The sequence below is a fragment of the Mustela erminea genome, chromosome 12, assembly GCF_009829155.1.
Source record: "Mustela erminea isolate mMusErm1 chromosome 12, mMusErm1.Pri, whole genome shotgun sequence".
Taxonomy (NCBI): domain Eukaryota; kingdom Metazoa; phylum Chordata; class Mammalia; order Carnivora; family Mustelidae; genus Mustela; species Mustela erminea.
In genome coordinates, this window is record NC_045625.1 from 7942248 (window position 1) to 7960226 (window position 17979).

Consider the following 17979-nt stretch of genomic DNA (forward strand, 5'->3'; position numbering starts at 1 on the left):
TCCCGCAGGTGAAGGGCTCATCCCACCTGTGCTTCTGACCAACCAGCTATAGATCGGAGGATCCAGTGACCCCCTCCTTGGGTTCAATTAATTCGCTAGAGTGTCTTACAGGACTCAAGAGGAACATTTTACTAACTAGATTACTGGATTAACTACTAACTAGATTCATTATAAAAGGATATAACTCTGTTAAGGAGGCACAGGGCAAAGCATGGGGAAGGGTGTGGAGCTCCCCAAATCTCCCCGTGTTCCCCAAACCAGAAGCTCTCTGATCCCCCATCCTGTGGGTTTTTATGGAGGCTTTGATTGATTAAATCATCAATGAAATTGTGTTTTATTAACTCATTGGCCACTGACAACTGAACTCAATCTTCGGCCCTTCTCTTCTCCCCAGGGTTGGAAGTCAGGGGTGGAAAAGGAAGTTCAAACCCTATAACTGTATGGGAGGTTTCTCTGGTGACCAGCCACCATCCTGAGGGGTTTCCCAAAAGCCACTTCATTAACATGACAAAAGACACACTGATCACTCTCTGCACTTGGGAAATTCACAGGTTTGGGCCGCTCTGTGTCAGGAACTGAGAAAAAGACCCAATAGGCATTTATTTTAACTCATGATCTAGAACGACCTACCAAAAGGAGACTCAACCTGGGCCTTCTAGTAATCCTAAAAATTCATTTTCAAGAACAATACCAGCAACTGTTCTGTGGCCACGCACAGAGGGGCACACAGTAGGTGAAATCACATGGCAGAGAGCCCCCACAACCTCACACAGGGAAATGATCTGCCACAGATGGTAACACCATTATCCTGACTGTATCGAAAGAAACAAGGCAAATCCGACACTGTCTTCCCTGGAACAGTAAGTGTAAGAAGTGACTGAGCCACCTTGAACTAGGCAATGCTTCTCAGAAATGACATGAAAAGCATGAGCAGAAAAAAGAAAAGCGAGGTAGATGAGACATCATTATATTTAAAAATGTCTGTGCTTCAAAGGACACAATCAAGGAAGTGAAAAAGCAATCTGCAGAATGGGGGAGAATTTTTGCAAATCATGGATCTGATGAGGGTCTAGGATCCGTACTGTATAAAGAACAGTTAAAATGCAATAACAAAAGGAGAAATAACCCAGTAATGAAATTACTTTGCAATCTGTCTCTTCATGTGCCTGAAAATTTTAAGCAGCTACAAATACGGTGCCTTCTCGTGCACGGATGGCTTTAACGGACTCCGAGCAAGCTGGGTTGGTTTCCCTCTGAGTCTCACGCGCACTTGGGTCTTTTATCAGGGTGTACATTAACACTGGCCGCAGGCTTTTAGTGGAAGACCATTAATATAAAACAGAGCCACCGTGCTCCAGCCAAGCACGCACACTCGGTGGCTCTGATAGAAACAAAATTGAAAACAGCGTTTGAGCCTTGGTATCATCTTTCGCAGAGAGGCAATCTGAGACAGGACTGGGTTTTGGACACAACAGACCACAGTGATTTGTGAAATCAATAACTCCACCGAATGGTTTCAGAGATGCTAAGTGAACTGCCCATGGTCACCGTGCTGGTGAGTTGTGGACTCACCATCTGAACCCAGGTGGTCTGACTCTAGAGCCACGCCTGCCCATGATCGTCCAGAGGCGAGTTCTAATCCATGACCGGGTCCAGAACACGTCCTTTGGGATGGGGCAGGGCCAGGGGACACAGCTGGGTGAGGAGAGTTCGGGGATCCTAGGACCACATTTAGGTCTTTCTTAGGAAGGGTGGCTCTCCTCCTGACGCCGGTTCCAGCAGGGGGCAGAGCTTTGCTTACATGGCGTTAGGGGAAGTCTAGCACACTTTGCTTGGTTCAGGCTGGGCTAAAGGTTTACAAAAATTTGGGGAGCACAAAGATGTCTGGAGGCAGGGCAACCTCTGGGGCCCCTGGCACTTAAGGTTCTCAAAGTAAAAACTCAGCACAGTGGCTACTAGCTTTCTGAGCACTGGAAAATGAGGCCTCAGTGTTTCTGCTCCTGGATTAGCTCCTGGCACACAGCGGGCTGCCCGAGTCTGTGGTGCTAAGACCATCTCATTTCAGGAGCTGGGCCATTTGGGGAGGGCTGTTTCCAAGATTCAGAAGCAAATTCCCCAGGGACATCCTTCTTCTGTGTGGCTCAGTTGACATCACTGCGGATGAGAAGTACATGGGCACCTCTTCAAGAGTCCAGATAGGATGGCCTCCTTGCACCTCACAGAGCAATGGCGAAGGTCCCATGTCTCTGGTATGGGAAGTGAAGGCCAAAGCTGAAGATGAGAAATGACTTCCAAATGCTGTGGACTTTCAAGGTAAACCCATAGCCCTTCCTCAGGAATCTGATCAAGGAGGTAGTCGGGAAAGCAAGGCTGGCAATATGGCAGTGGTTAAGTTAACAAACCCACCATCGTCACTTCCTGTTGTCACTTCCTGACTGCTAACAATATGGCGGGCACAGTGCTGAACGCTTTACGAGCTTGGCTCACTGACTCCTTCTAATAATCCTGAGACACTATCCATCTTATAGATGAAGAAACCAAGGCTCAGAAAGGCTGGGCTACTTGCCCAGGATCATATAGCTAGGAGATGGGGGAGTGAAAACTTGAACCCAGGCCTGTTTGATTCTCCAAAGCTGGGGCAGGGGTGCTAAAGAACTCTGACAGCCTACCTCTCAGGGAGGTAGGTAACAGAGATGGAAAACACCGGGGCTCACACCACACTCCGCAGTTTGGGGGGTAGACCTCAAGGGGCAGGATGGGCAGTGGAAGTCTGAAGAAGAAACACAAGCAAGTTGAGTCCCTGCGGCCAGCAGCTGGGAAGACCAGGAGACCCCTGAGAGAGGGCTTAGGCCCAAGGATGGTGGGCAGACACCTTTCCTGGTGTCTTCCCTGGATAAAGATGACATTTGGTAATTATAGTAACTTTTGCATCTCTCTCCTGGACCCTGTGTTGCTTGTAGGGCGATGCTGAGCTGAGCAGCTTGGCAGAGGGGGAGAGCTGGGCTTCTGGGACACCCCACAAAGGGTGCCCCGGCTAAATTCTTCTTTGGTCCCACGGCTGGAAGACCACCTTAATGTCCCAGGGTTTATTATAGATCTTTGAAAGGGTACGCCCCCTTGCCCTATTAATAGCACCTTCCATACAGAGAACAATGGCATTTCCCTTCATGTCTGCTTCTGGTGAGGCTCTGAAGAGCTCCACTGAGCCCTTCCCAGGCTGCACTTAGGCAAGTCTTGTGCAGTTAGGAGCATCACCAACTGTTCAGTGCTATAACCCAGATGCTATAATCATGTGCTTGGTGACAATAGAGGGGGGTGGGGTGGAGGCTGGTGGGGGGCTCCCTTACCTCATCTGAAGAGCCATTTTCCACTCTGAATCTTCCAGCCCTTTGGATGGCACCATCAGCATCACTGGAAATAAGCTAGGGGACAAGAGAGCAATCAGTTAGGGAGCTGGGCTGCCATGGGCAAAGCCTCTTCTGTCTGTCTGTATCTGTCCTATGTCAGCCAAAGCCAAGGAACGACAGCTGGAGGGCCCAGCCCAGAAGCTAATGGGTCTTTCTGAAGCTCGCTCCGCCAAGCCCTCACACGGTTGGTCTCCACAGTCTTCAGGAAGCTACAGAGTGACGGCCCCCTAACCCGTGAGAGTCGGAAAACAAGAGCATCAAATCTGCATGTGAACGTTTTCAATAAAATCTAAATGTGAACCTATTCCCATCCCGAGAAATGACAAAGCGATGCTCCCTGGAGAAACAATCTTAATACGCGTCACACGTGGACAAGGGCAGCTCACAGATGGCAAAACCGAAAGCCAAGTCTCAAGTTCGGCCGTCTTCACAGGAAAGCCTGCAAAACAATTAATGGCTGGCAGGAGCTCAAGGCTCTGCTAACGTCACAGAAAGCTCTTGTGCTTCATTCAGTTTTAAATGGTCTCCAAAAGGCCAATTAGCCCCTTCCAAGGCAGGCAGGCTCTATCTGAGCTCTGGCAACACGATGCTTGCAAATAGACAGTCTTCAAGGAGCTCACTGGTAGCATGAGATGCGGGAGAGCGGGACGCGCGCATCAGTCCTAAAATTACTGACTCGAGATTTAACTTATTTTCTCCCAAATCTCCTAGATTTCTCAGTAGCAACTTGGGAAAATGACATGTCTTTTTTTAACCTTTAAATCTGCCCACAATTTGTAGCCAAGATCTGCCAAGCATTTCTATTTCCCAGACTCATTCGAATGCGCTTGCCCTGGGGGGAGACATTTCCTCCCTTTCTAACTCAAGACTTACCTGGTAAAAAAGATAACGCGATTTCTGAAGAAAGATGATTATCTCCTATTTTCACTCGTGGTAAGAGATATGGAAGTGTGGAAATGGAAAAACCACGGGGAAACTCTACAAACCTTCCCAAGGAAAATTATTTGCAAAAGGCAGATAAATCTTTTTCACGATAAATATAGAAATAATAGTATGTAATATTTATTGAGTGCTTCTAGAAGCCTTGCACCGTTCTGGTCTTCACAAACATTCTCTCATTTAACTCGCAAAATAGCAACACGGGTGGGTACCATCATTGTTCTCATCTACCAGTAAGGAAACTGAGGCAGAGGATGGTAAAATAATCAGCCATGGTCATATCCTAGTTAGTACCTGGGAGGCCTGGGATGTGAACACAGGCAGCCAGACTTCAGAAACCCATCACCCTGACCTAACCACTGCCCCACCTAACGGTCCTCTGTGAAATGTCCATGAAAAGGCCCAGGTTTTCAACCTAAATTTTATCCTGCAAAATCGTTTCTAAAAACAAAGAAAAATATTGTTACGTATATGTTTAGCTGTTTGTGGCATCAGATTATTACATAGTTAGGAAACCAAAGATGAGCAACAGAGGCTGTGTGGTAAAGAACTTAGCCCCGCCCCGGAGAGCTCTGGCCTTTGCCCTTGGCTCCTGAGAGGTCACCTCCAAGCCCTGGGAATGTCCTGCAGGAGTGTCTGTTTACCGGGGTCTTTGAGCCACACAGGAGAAACACCTGACCTGTGGGCGAGCGGTACTCTGGGTTACACGGTATCAGATCTGGATACGAAGACTCAGGTGAGCTGTCCCAGTCCATATACTGTCACACGTCACTGACAGGAGGGGTTAGTGCTGTCCCTGAGCCCACTGGGAGAGGACAACTGGGAGGCTCTGCATTTGGAACTCTCCTGGCCTCTGTTCTATGCGTCCGTTCCCTTGGCTGATCTTAATCTGTATCCCTTTGCCGTAATAAAGCATAAGTGAGCCTTTAAGCTTTCACTATAATCCGTGAGTCCCCTTCTAGCAAATTATTGAACCTGAGAGCGGCCCTGGGGAACCCCGTACTCTGTAGTCAATGTCAGAAGTGAGGTCTGGTGGACTGTTTCCTAGTTTAGAGAGGCCAATTCTCAAGTACAAGAACAAGATGAATGAAGGTCTCCTGGGGTCATTGCCATTATCATGGGGAAGCACAGAAGACTCAGTGTCAGTTTCCTCTTTGCTTGTGAGCTCCTACTCATTGTCTGTTAAAATATTAAAATACAGGTTATAGCAAATAGGTTTCAAGTCAAGTGTTCTTGGCGTAGGCTGCCTCAAGGGCTTTGGGAGAAGTGTTCTGAGATCCCATCCAGAGAGAGAAGAGACCTGCCATCAATTATACACCAGACACAGGTGTATAAAGAGACAGGGGGACACGTGCTTGCCTGAATTAGAGGTTGGTGGATTCATTATAGCTCGTTTCAACCAGGACTCAAAGGCCTGGGCAGAGAGCTGACAGTCATCCACTGATTCACTCATTCATTCGCCGAACAAAAAATAAAATCTCCACCACTACATTCCAGACACAGCCAGGCAGAGACAATAAAGCCCTTTCCTGTGGTGAGATTAGAACAAGAAGTTAATTGCTTCTTTTGCTTCAAAGGTTCAAGAAGCAGAAAGGAAGAACACGTTTAATGATCTGATGGCTGGAAGGAATTTGGCTCCCTCTGATCTTAGGCCCACAGGCACGGAACCTGGGCTCCAGGCTGACACGTTTGCCCCTCACACCTTTACCATCTCCGCCACCACCGTCTGCACCCAAGTGACTGTCGTCTTTCACCCAGATGAACGCACCTGCCTCCTACACCAGGCTGAGCAAGCACCCATCCACCATCTCCGACCCAATCCGCACAATCCAAATCCAAATCCAAATTGCCCAAATCCCGGCAATTTCGGCAAACTACAAATCCGAGTGTCCCACAGTCCCATGTCTGTCCCAGCACCCTGCTCCTTCCCACCAGGGGCCCAGAGTGCAGGGGACTCCCTTGCTCGGAAGGCCCTCTCCCATCTTCCCCTAAAGAACTCCTCCTCCACGTCCACTGCCCTCTCTACTGCAGGGGACTTCGCCGACCTCAGGGCTCCTGGGAGCTGTGATTTACGTTTCTTTGTGTGACTATGGGACTCATGCCGCTTCTCCTTCTGTACTCTCCTGCGCCCCAATGATAAGCCCCACGGAGACCCTGATGGCTTGTTTTTCTCACCACGGCACCCCCAGAATGAAGGACCCTGTCCGACACGGTATAGATGTCCACTACATGCTTACCAAATAAGAAATCTGTGACTAGGGACGCCTGGGTGGCTCAGTTGGTTGGACGACTGCCTTCGGCTCAGGTCATGATCCCAGAGTCCCGGGATCGAGTCCCGCATCGGGCTCCCAGCTCCTTGGGGAGTCTGCTTCTCCCTCTGACCTTCTCCTCGCTCATGCTCTCTCTCACTGTCTCTCTCTCAAATAAATAAATAAAATCTTTAAAAAAAAAAAAAAAAAAAGAAATCTGTGACTAAATCAAGGCCTAATTCCTACCAAAATGACCAAAGGAATATGAAACTGGGGGTAAGATCTACACAGCCCTGGAAACCAGAGGTTCATGACTCATGCAAGAAATTTCAAGGACAGCCTGCCGGGTCTACCGTGCAGGAACGACCAGCGAATCACCACGTGCAAGGGCAAGTCGGGCTGCTGGTAACGGAGTCAGACACAGCACATCCGGCTAATACCCTGGGCGACTGCCAACAGGGCCTGCCTGAGGTGAGCGTGGGGGTTGGGGCCGGAGCTGCGCAGGGGACTTGCCAGTCATGCTGACAGAGTGACCTGGTGCCGGCTGGCTGAATGGCAGTCCCGGGGCTCCCCCTCACAGCCGGTTCGGGCAGCTGGCTACGTAAAGCACCAGGCCCCATGCCGGCTGTGGCCTGCAGAGGACCAGCACACCAGCCGATGTGAGAGCAGACAGTGCTCCGGTGAACTTGGGGATGAGAAGAATAACAAAACAGGAAAAAAATCCTTTTAATGCAGAAGAGAAGCTGTTTCTGTTGGTAATTTTCTATTATTCCTCATACCTGTGATCTGGCCAATTACAGGTACACAAAAATCGAAACTCTCCCCTTTGTTGGAAGATTTGACTCAGGAATGAAATAATGTCGCCTAGCACCTATCTGAATATCCAATACCACATAATCTAGAAGCCCCGTGCCCCAGCCCTGGCAGTGTGCTGTGGAGTTTCGGCTGCCATCTTCCATGGGGATGGAATGCCCTGGACACATGGCCAGACCCATTTCCCTTAAGGCGGCTGTTTGACTTAATTCTCTCCCCTTGAAGGTGGGTCCAAGTCCTGGGTGGCATGTGGCGAGCAAGGCCCTTTAGGTGGGGAAGGTGCCTCAACTTTTCCTCTAGGAGATACCAAAAATGCAGTGCACAACTCCCAAGGAAAGGAAGGGCAAGGAATCAATAAAAGATCAGAGCAGAAATTATAGATTCAAAAAGACAGTACAATCAATAAACACTTCCAAGAAATCACCAGCAAGTCTGATTTTAAAAAAAAGCGAAGGACAAACACAAACACAGAGTGATAATAAGGAAAAATACCTATGAAGAAGAAAGCGATTTTTTTAAAGCATGACAATACTTCTTGAGACGGTGCAAGCATTATCAGAACCTTCCACAAAATGGACATTTTCCAGGAAAATACACATAATGAAAATTGGCTTCTGAAGAAAAAGAAACCTGAAGTACCAGTAATGCTTCTAGAACTGGGGTGGTAATGAGAACGCGGCCACACAGAGGGGGCCCTGGCTGGGCTGGGGTGGGGGGCGCTCCCGAGGAGGCAAGGGCCCCATCCCCACAGGTCAGGCCGCTCACTCACAGGGAGGCAGCTGAGGAGCGTTCCCTCCACGAAGAGAGCAGCAGAATCCTTTTGCATTTGTTTTGATACAGAGGTACATAGACAGGGTGTTCACATAAGCATCACATCAGTAATACTAAGAAAAGAGGGCAGGGTTTTTCTTTTCTTTTCCTTCCTCTTGTCTGACCTCTCTGATTCAGTCACACACCAAAGGAAGGGCGGTGCTGAGGAAGACGGTCGGAGAGAGAGCAAGAAGAGAGGAGGCGAAAAAAATGATCATTTGACTCCTGAGGGATTCCTTTAGGGCTCCCCCACTATTGGGGGCCGTGGCCATGAGGCCCATTTAAATTTTACGTTACTGGGGCACCTGGGTGGCTCAGTGGGTTAAGCCTCTGCCTTCGGCTCAGGTCATGATCTCAGAGACCTGGGATCGAGTCCCACATAGGGCTCTCTGCTCAGCAGGAAGTCTGCTCCCCAACCCCCCACGTCTGTCTCTCTGCCTACTTGTGATCTCTATCTCTCTCTCTGTCAATAAATAAATAAATAAATAAATAAATAAATAAATTTTACATTACTTCCAATAAAATTTAAAAAACCCCACTCAGTTCCTCGGTAGCACTACTGACATGCAGGTGCTCAACGCTCTCCTGTGGCTACTCGGCAGGATGGTACAAATCCCAAATTTCCATAGTCACAGAAAGTGTAGTCAGGCCGGACTGAGAGAGGCTAGACGTGGAGGCGGTGCTGGGCGACCGCGACCAAACTGGTTTCTGATGAGTTAGTTAAATACACTATAAACGGTGAAAATTCATGGTAATTTCGCATCTTGAGTAGAGGTGTTGGTCCAAACTCAGCCAAAGTGTAAATGGATTCATTTAACACTAAGCTGTGTTCAATGCATCAGATGTTTTATTTCTGGAAAAAGTACTATCCAAGCAATTATATCCAGTTGTATGATTTAACGAATTAATTTAACAGAAGAAACAGAAAGCATAAAATGTTATTCATTAACTACTGTAAATAAGAGTATTATTCATTTAATATTATCAGCAATTAAGTGAGAATATTTCCTAAGTTAATATGAATACACAATTTTTTTTAAAAAAAGGCTTTTTCTCTTTCTACTTAATTGCTTTGTTTCTTTGGGCTGGTGTCTGTTTCCTTTCTAAAGCAGTGCTAGGATTCCCTATGACCTCTGTTACCAGGCACTCTACAGAGGTCACAGTCAGGTACATAAATCACAGAAACAGTAGTTTAACCTGGATAAAAAAAATCTCAAAAAGTTAATATAAGGTACATATTAGAAAAATAATATTTCAAATTTCTACACCCTCCCTTCCCCATCTCCTTTCTTTACAATAAGTGGTTCTGAGTATGGATTCTGGCACCCAATTGTTTAGGTTCAAATTTCAGTTCTATACTTAGCAGTCATGTAACCTTGGGCAAATCACTTAATTTTTCCTCCTAAATTTTGCCTTTTTTTGTCTCTAAAATAGGGACAATGATTATAGCCACTTTCAGGCTCGTAGAGAACATTCAATAATATAAAATATGTAATGAGCCTAGAACAGTGCCTGGACATAGGGAATACTCAATAAATGTCATGACAACATATACGAATACTACTAACAAAATGATGAATATAAAATGCTCTGATTATTAGACTTAGTATGATTGAACTTCTTAAAAAAATATTTTATTTATTTATTAATAGACAGAGATTACAAGTAGTCAAAGAGGCAGGCAGGGAGAGAGGAGGAAGTAAGCTCCCCGCTGAGCAGAGAGCCCGATGCAGGGCTCAATCCCAGGACCCTGAGATCATGACCTGAGCCGAAGGCAGAGGCTTTAACCCACTGAACCACCCAGGTGCCCCTGATTGAACCTTTTAATGCTGAATTTAAATGCTTGGAAGCTCTGCTTAAACATTGGTCTCTCTAGCAAACGTTCACGAGAACCTATTTTTCAGGGCCCATACTAACTGCTGGGCTTAGAAAGACAAATGCAGCTTGATCGCTGCCCTGGAGGAGCCGGAGCCTGGTGGGAGAGAAACAAACATATAAACAGATAAATCACGCACAATCTGGTTAAACGTCGTAACAGTAGCAAAAACCGGGTGCTGGGGGAGGTCAGAGGCTGAAGAGACAAACTCTGCCGGGGGCAGGGGGGGACGTGGAGAAGCTTCCATTGCTATAATGAAATTTATTCTGGAAGGTGTACAGGGCCTTTGAGAAATGATTTCCAACAGAAGATTTTTTTTTTTTTTTAGACCACAAATACAAGTCCAGAAGACCCATCTGAGACTGTCTATGCAAATCACGGACATGTATACACCCCCCCACACACACCTGACTTCGAAGGCACTGCTCAGATGGGATGAAAGAAAAGTATAAATGTTTCCATTCAAAACAATTGCTGAGTCGGTATCCTGTACGCCTGAAATGAATATAACACTGTGTGTTAACCATGTTTCAGTAAAGAGAAAGGAAAAAAAAAATGGCGCAGAGCTGGGGTCGATCGGCCTAAAGCTGGGCAGAACAAGCCATCCTTTGACTGGAGATGTGGCTCCTGGGCCAGTGTCCTGGTCCCTCTTGGCGCACTGCCGCTGCCTGCAGGAGAGGCACGAGCGGGGTGGGCGCTGGAGACCCTCTCTTCCTCCCTCTCTTCCCCTGATCCTGCTCTGCTTGTGCCAAGGGCCAGGGGAAAGCCTTGTGGGCTGGGGCACTGGAGCATCCGGGTTGGTCCAGCCGGGATGGCGGATGTTGACTGAAGGAAAACCACCAAGGCCTCAGATCCGGTCTCAGATGCTTTAGTGCCACCATCCTCCCTGGCGACCATCCTCGGTAAACACAGCGTCTGTCACAACGATTCACCTGCTGTCTTGAGCTCACGCGCTCTGCTTTCTCAAATACGATGACCTCACTTACTTCATGGCTTTGTCGCCCATGTGCGCCCCCCGCCCCCAGCACTGGCAGAGCTCGGATGTCACAGAACTGGCTTGTGACCCACTTTGGCGTTTTAGGGCTTGGTTCGGGCTGGGGCCTGTGGTGGGCTACGTCAGTGCTGCATTCCCCAACACATGGGTCTCCTGTCCTGCCAACCTGTCCTCGTGCCCCTGCCTCAACCACCTGCTTGCTACCAAAGACATTCTCTCTCTTTTCCTTCTGTGTTCAAAGACGAGACTAGGCCGGCAGCAGACTCAGGCTACTTGACCCTGGCTAGACTGGGTCCTTTCTCCCGAATTCCTTTCTCACGTTCCATTAAGTCTCCCACCTTGGCCCTGGCTTGTCAGTCACACAGATACACCCTTTCTTCAGAGAGATGACGGCCTCCCCACTTGTTTTATCGAGAAGCATGAGACCCGTCAGGATGAGTGCCGCCCTTTGACCCTCCACCTCAAAACCTATCTGTCTTGGTTTCTTCATTAAAATAATATCTCACTGTCAGTCCCTGATGCTCAGCGTCCCCATAAAATACCTGTGAGGATTCAGCACAAAAGAAGACAACTCATGAGTCCAAAGGAAGACTGTCCATCCTCTGGCCAAGATTTCAGGACATTTTCTACTTACTCTAGGGCCGATGGAGAAGAATGGAGAAACACATTTGGTCACTGACATTGTTGCCTGACACAGAACAATTCTGCGGTCAGCACAGGAAGCTGGAGGGCACTTTATCTGCCCCACCGTGGTCTCATCTTGGCTGAGAGGCATTGGATCTATATGGAGAATGACAGTAAGACACCGGGAGTCATCCTTACACGGCACGGGTGCTGCATTTTGAGGTAGCTGCCGCCATATTGGCACTCCAGGTAGGGAGAAAGACAAGAGGAGTCCTGGAATAGGGCTTTCCAGGGAGCACAGACAGTTTTGCCATGATGCCCAAGGGCGACTGGGGCGGGGAAAAATTCAGTCTCATGATCATCTCCATTGTATTCTTTAATCCACACAGATACCATTTTCTCAAGCTTAGGTAAAGAGTTGAGTGTACATTACTTCCATACTCCTCTTCCAACCAGACTGCTATCTGTCCCCCTCTCCCCACCCCAGCCCCTGCTGGACATATATATTCTGGAGCCACCACAGGTTCAGAGCAGCCAAAGCCAAGTGTGGAGAACATCCTATCTCCCTCCAGCAGAGCTTACAAGATAAACACCAGCCAGACACTCGACATTGATCAGGGAGCTCTGCACAACTGCTGGCCATTCAGCTCATCAGCTCAGAGAAGCTACGGCACCCAAAAGGACAATGAGAGCTGATGGCCAGTCGTATATTCTGTCTGTTGAAAAATACAAGGTCCAAACAGCTCTTTGTTTTTATTTGAAGATTTTGTTAAAAACAAAACAAAGCAAAACAACCCAACATGGGAGCTATGAAAAAAAAAATTGCCACAGATGGTCTAGGAAACGAGAAAGGAAAGCACACCATGTTTTTACTCTGAAACCAAAATAAAATTTCAGAAAAGTAGTTGTTGTCCTCAGTAAGACAGAAGACATGAGCTTTGCATCAGGTGTATAAAGTTTTGGGAAAGGGTTAAAAAAGAGAGGACCAAAAAACGCAAATGCAGGATTAACATCCCTGTTGATGGGAAGCAAAATGTTCATTGTAGAAAACAGCAACAGTAAATATACTCTTTATTTAAGAGGCTTCCCTTCTTAAAACATTGAAATGAAAACAATGAGAGAGAAAAGAGTTACAAAGGACAGAAAAAGACCTTTCTTACTGTTCGTGTGTGTAGGGGGAAATGAACAATAATCAAAGACACAGAAGAAGAAGACAATATTCATCCCTGACATAAGACAGAGACTAAGGGGCGCCTGGGTGGCTCAGTTGGTTAAGCAGCTGCCTTCAGCTCACGTCACGATCCCAGGATCCTGGGCTCCTTGCTTGGTGGGGAGCCTGCTTCTCCCTCTGTCTGCCTCTCCCCCTGCTTGTGCATGCTCTCTAACTCTCTCTCTCTGACAAATAAATAAATAAAAATCTTAAAAAAAAAAAAAAAAAAAAGACCAGAGACTAAGAATCAAAGAAGTGCAATGTTTTAGGCAAAATTAATGAAAAGAGAAACACACGGAGAAGTTACAGGAAACTTTAAAATAAAAGAGTGAAAAAGAAGATCTGAGAGGGGCACCTGGGTGGCTCAGTGGGTTAAAGCCTCTGCCTTCGGCTCGGGTCATGATCCCAGGGTCCTGAGATCAAGCCCTGCATCAGGCTCTCTGCTCAGCAGGGAGCCTACTTCCCTCTCTCTCTCTGCCTGCCTCTCTGCCTACTTGTGATCTCTCTCTCTCTGTCAAATAAATAAATAAAATTTTAAAAAGGAGGAGGAGGAGGAGGAGATGATCTGAGAAAAATCCAGGCAGGAAAGGTCATCAAGAAAGAAAATAAACTCCCCAGGGCTTCAAACTAACCACACTGGGTTGAATGGTATCCCCACAAATTTACGTCCTTATTTGCAAAGAGGTAAGGTACGATTCATGTCATATGATATGATTGAGTTGAGGTCATACTGGATTTGGGCGGGACTAAAATCCAATGGCTGGTGTCTTCACAAGAGACAAGAGGGGGTTGCAGACCCCGAGATGCAGGGAAGAAGGCCTTGGAATGAGCCCAGAATGAGCTGGCTACAAGCCTGAAGGATGGCCAAGATTGCAGGCAGCAGGAAGAAGCAAGGAATGATTTTTCCCTAGAACCTTCTGAGAAGGAGCATGGCCTGCGGTCATGTTGATCTTGGACTTCCAGCCTCCAGAACTGAGAAAGAATCCATTTCTGTTGTTCTAAGCCATCCAGTTTGCGGCCATTTGTGACTGCAGGCCTATGAAATGAATATAGTATCGGATCAGAATTTGTACAGTTTTAAGAGAAAAAGGTGATCATTTGGAAGCTTTAAAACCAGCCAAGTTATTCTTGTGGAAGCCATTACTCCAGAGTCTCAGATCTGTAATGATTGAGAACAGATACCTTCACTTGCTGCCTAAAAACTTCCCCGGAACTCCAGGACAAGGACCCTGTGGTATTGGTTCTGAAGGTCACAGCCAATGGCATCAGATACAAGGGAGAAAGGCATTTGGATGGGAGGAGGAAAAAGTTGTTTGTGGAAGAGCATCTACATCTTCAGAAGGATTAAACTTTGTTTTAAAGTAAAGACACCAATAAATTATACAAACCCACTTTGTATATAAATTTAATTTCTAAGGGGACATACAGTAAATCTTAACAGTGATTATCTCTAGGTGGTAGGATTACAGATTAATTTAATTTTCCTGTGTTTTTCAGTTTATTTCAAATTTTCTATGATGAACATGCATTCCCTTTATAATCAGAGAAGTATATTTAGAAGTGTGCTGGCATCCACACTCAGGCACACACATACACAAAGACTGGGAAGCAATATAAAAAAAATCTAAAAAGAAAAAAATTTATCAGACACTAGATTTTTAGCAAAATCCATCTTTAAGCTAGTACATGGACCTCTGGCCGTGAGCTAATGCCATTGGAGACACAACCACAATGAAAGAAGCATGAGCCCTTCTGTCTAGAAAAGGTGAAATGCCCACAACTAATCACAGTGTAAAATACAACAGGTACCACAGAGAAAGGCAAGGGAACTGGGGTTCTTTTTAAAATTTTTTTGAGAGAGCGAGTGAGAGACTGAGAGATGGAGATGGGGGGGGCAGGGCGAAAGGCAGAGGCAGAGGGGAGATGGAGAGGGGAGAGGGAGAATCCTAGGCAGGCTCCACACAGGGCTCGATCTCATGACCCTGAGATCATGACCTGAGCCGAAATCAAGAGTCACTTAACTGACTGACCCACCCAGGTGCCCCAAGAAATGGAGGGGTCTAACAAGTAAAAGATGACTTTCCCATTGGGGGATCACGTAAGGCTGCTTAGAAAAGAGACACCTATTTCAAGAAGGTATTTCAGAAGGAAAGAGAGCCATAAAGAGGCCCCAGGGGCCTGGGTAATGGTGGGTGAAGGCATGTTGGGATGGATCACGGACTATATAAGCAAAGGTTCCAAAGACAGGCTGGAGAGAGGCTGTGTGAAAGCCTTAAATGTCAGGCTAAACAGTTTCTTTCTTTATTCCATAAACAAGGGAGAGATGCTGAAGGTTGTTTGTTTGAAAGCATCAAGATGATGTTGACAGAGCCGTGTATTTGGGAAAGAACTCTTTATGGCCTTAAGGAAATCAAAGCCCCCAGACTCACCTATTACAGCTGAGCATTCTGACAATCTGGATGTAATCTTATCAAAACTGGTGGAATGGAAGCTTCGAGATGTCAGGGCGACAAGACGAAGTGCCAGAAGCTCAGGGAAGGAGGAAATGACATAAATGTCACACAAGAGGGGAGTACACAGAAGCAAACATTCCTGCTCTTTTCTTTTTCCTGTCTCCTTAACAGATCAAATGAAAACCATGTAAAGACCTTAAAGTCACTTCCATTATGGAAGCTTGTAAAAACTGTATACCATTCAGCCTACCCCAGACATAATGAATCAGGGCCTGGGGTTTAAACAAACTCCTCAAGTGACTTTTATGAACAATAAAGTTTGAAGGGCATTGGAAGAGGCCCTCACACAGATAACAGAACTTCTTGGTAAACAGAACCTACTGGGATGAGCTTAGGGGACAAGCTCTATCCGGAACAAGTTACTGATCTCTTTGAACTTTGGTTATCTCTCTAGTAAAATGGGGGTAGTAATACCTCATCAGGTGGGTGTGGAATTTGAGTTAGTATACACACATGTACACATATATATTACCATGCACATACATACACATATATATACATGCATACGTGTGTATCTATCTCCCCACCACTCAAAAGACTGTCTGTGCCCATCCCTGTGAATAGAGAGCAATCTAGCCATGAAATCTGTCTAGGACATAAATCTAGGACATAAATCCAACAGGATTCTCCAGCTAGGAGACTGGATATTGGGTACGGGAGATTTCCTGGTTTCTGGAATTCGCAACTGAAAAGAAGGTAGCGTCATTCCCTCAGTGGTTTGGGGTCAGGAAGAGGGACGAACTGAGTTCAGTTTGGGGCACGCTGAGGTTCAGCCTCCCACAGGCTTTCGCAGGAGAGACATCCAGTGGGCACCCAGGCAGATGGTTCTAGAGATCTGGGAAGAATATAAGGACGTGTGAGTCACCGTCTGAAGGCAGTAACTGAAGCCACAGGGTAGATCACCAAGAAGGAGCATGTAACATGAACAGAGTGTCTGAGACGGAACCCTGAGGAGCCTCAAAATGTGAGGACTGGGCAGAAGAGAGGGAATCCGTGAAGAAGCTGAGGGGGCAGAGCAGGGAGCCGGGGCACAAATCCCAGAGAAGGCATTCACTGGGCCCGTGCTGCACACTGGGCCTGGAAGGTGACAATTAGGAGCGGATTTGGTAGCGATGACGTCTTTGTGACCTTGGCAAGAGCAGACGCAGTGAAGAAGAAGAGGAAGCGTCCAAAGGAGGAATTCAGAAGGGAAATTGTGGAACTATCCCAGGGATCAAACACAGACTTCAGACAGTGGCTGAAAGGTGCTCCCAGAGTAATTAAAAAGTCTTCACATCTCTCGAGCAAATGCGGTTTGAGATTATATTTTGAAAGACTGCGCCACAGTGATAACTACAGTAGACTGATTAAAAGCTGAGGCCAAAAAGCATACAATCCTTTTCTTACACATAAAGGAAACCAAAGTCACTGCTTTAATGAAATGGGTAAGATAGTTTCATATAAAAATGAGAATATTAGCTGGGGCTTACGTGTAACAGTGGGGCGTGAAACCGGAAGCCCTCAGTGGTCAGTCAGCCATGGTGGCCATGCTGGACCCGGGGTGTGACTTGCCCTACCCTCACCTGGTGGGGAAAGCAGGGGAAGCCAGCTGTAGAACCCACCATGGATGCTCCAACCAGTGAGATGGGTATGTACCTCAAGAAAGCAGGGACTTGACCTGAGACAGGGCGGGGCTGGAAGGCCAGGGCCTCAGCGGAGGGGTACTGGGAGGTGCCCTGGGTGACACCTCAAACACTCTCCCTCCTGCTGCCCTGGGGGAGGTTTCCCAACCCGCAGGGGGCAGTTAGTGAGTTAAAAGTGCTAGACTGGCTTCTGAGGGCCTAAAAAAGAGCTCTGAATGTTCAGAGCCCCCATGGTGAAATGCTGGAAAACAGACCAGATTCCTTTTCAGCATTAACAGCCCTGAGAGAAGTAAAAGAGTGGTTTTCAATGAGAGAGAGAGAGAGAGAGAGAGAGTGTCTGTGGTTGTTGGATCCCACAGTTCTGATGGTGGACCTGCCTTAATTCAGAAGAAAGCACACGTTCTTAAAAAGCCTTTTCAAAACAATGAAAAGATTTTCTCTTCAGGAGAACAGCATACAAAGGTATATAACAGGATATACCTTTTTTTTTTTTTTTAAGATTTTATTTATTTATTTGACAGACAGAGATCACAAGTAGGCAGAGAGGCAGGCAGAGAGAGAGGAGGAAGCAGGCTCCCAGCTGAGCAGAGAGCCCGATGCGGGACTCGATCCCAGGGCCCTGAGATCATGACCTGAGCGGAAGGCAGAGGCTTTAACCCACGGAGCCACCCAGGCACCCCTAACGTGATATACTTTTGAGCAAGTTAAAGATGTACTTTTGCGACAATGGATAGTACACACTGCTGTGCCCAGTCTGACTGGAAGCTGAGGGGGTGGGTACAGGGCAGGGGTCGCTCTGGCACAGGATGGGAGAGGCGAAGGACATTACCCAAGAGGCACCAAGAGAGTGTGTGTGTGAGACACATATGAGAAATGCCCCTCCTGGGCATATGAAAAACCACAATCAAGGCAAAAAACTTGA

General features: G+C 47.0%; 1 protein-coding gene across 10 annotated transcripts in view; it reads right to left on the reverse strand.

Annotated features, from left to right (window-relative positions):
* The window catches only part of GARNL3 (GTPase activating Rap/RanGAP domain like 3), a 145032-nt gene that overhangs the window by 79022 nt on the left and 48031 nt on the right, over positions 1–17979 (reverse strand). For all 10 annotated transcript variants that reach the window (XM_032308484.1, XM_032308485.1, XM_032308486.1 and 7 more), the window contains one exon: positions 3348–3422. In XM_032308484.1, the coding sequence (XP_032164375.1) occupies positions 3348–3422 (75 nt within the window). The remainder of the gene's footprint in view (positions 1–3347; positions 3423–17979) is intronic.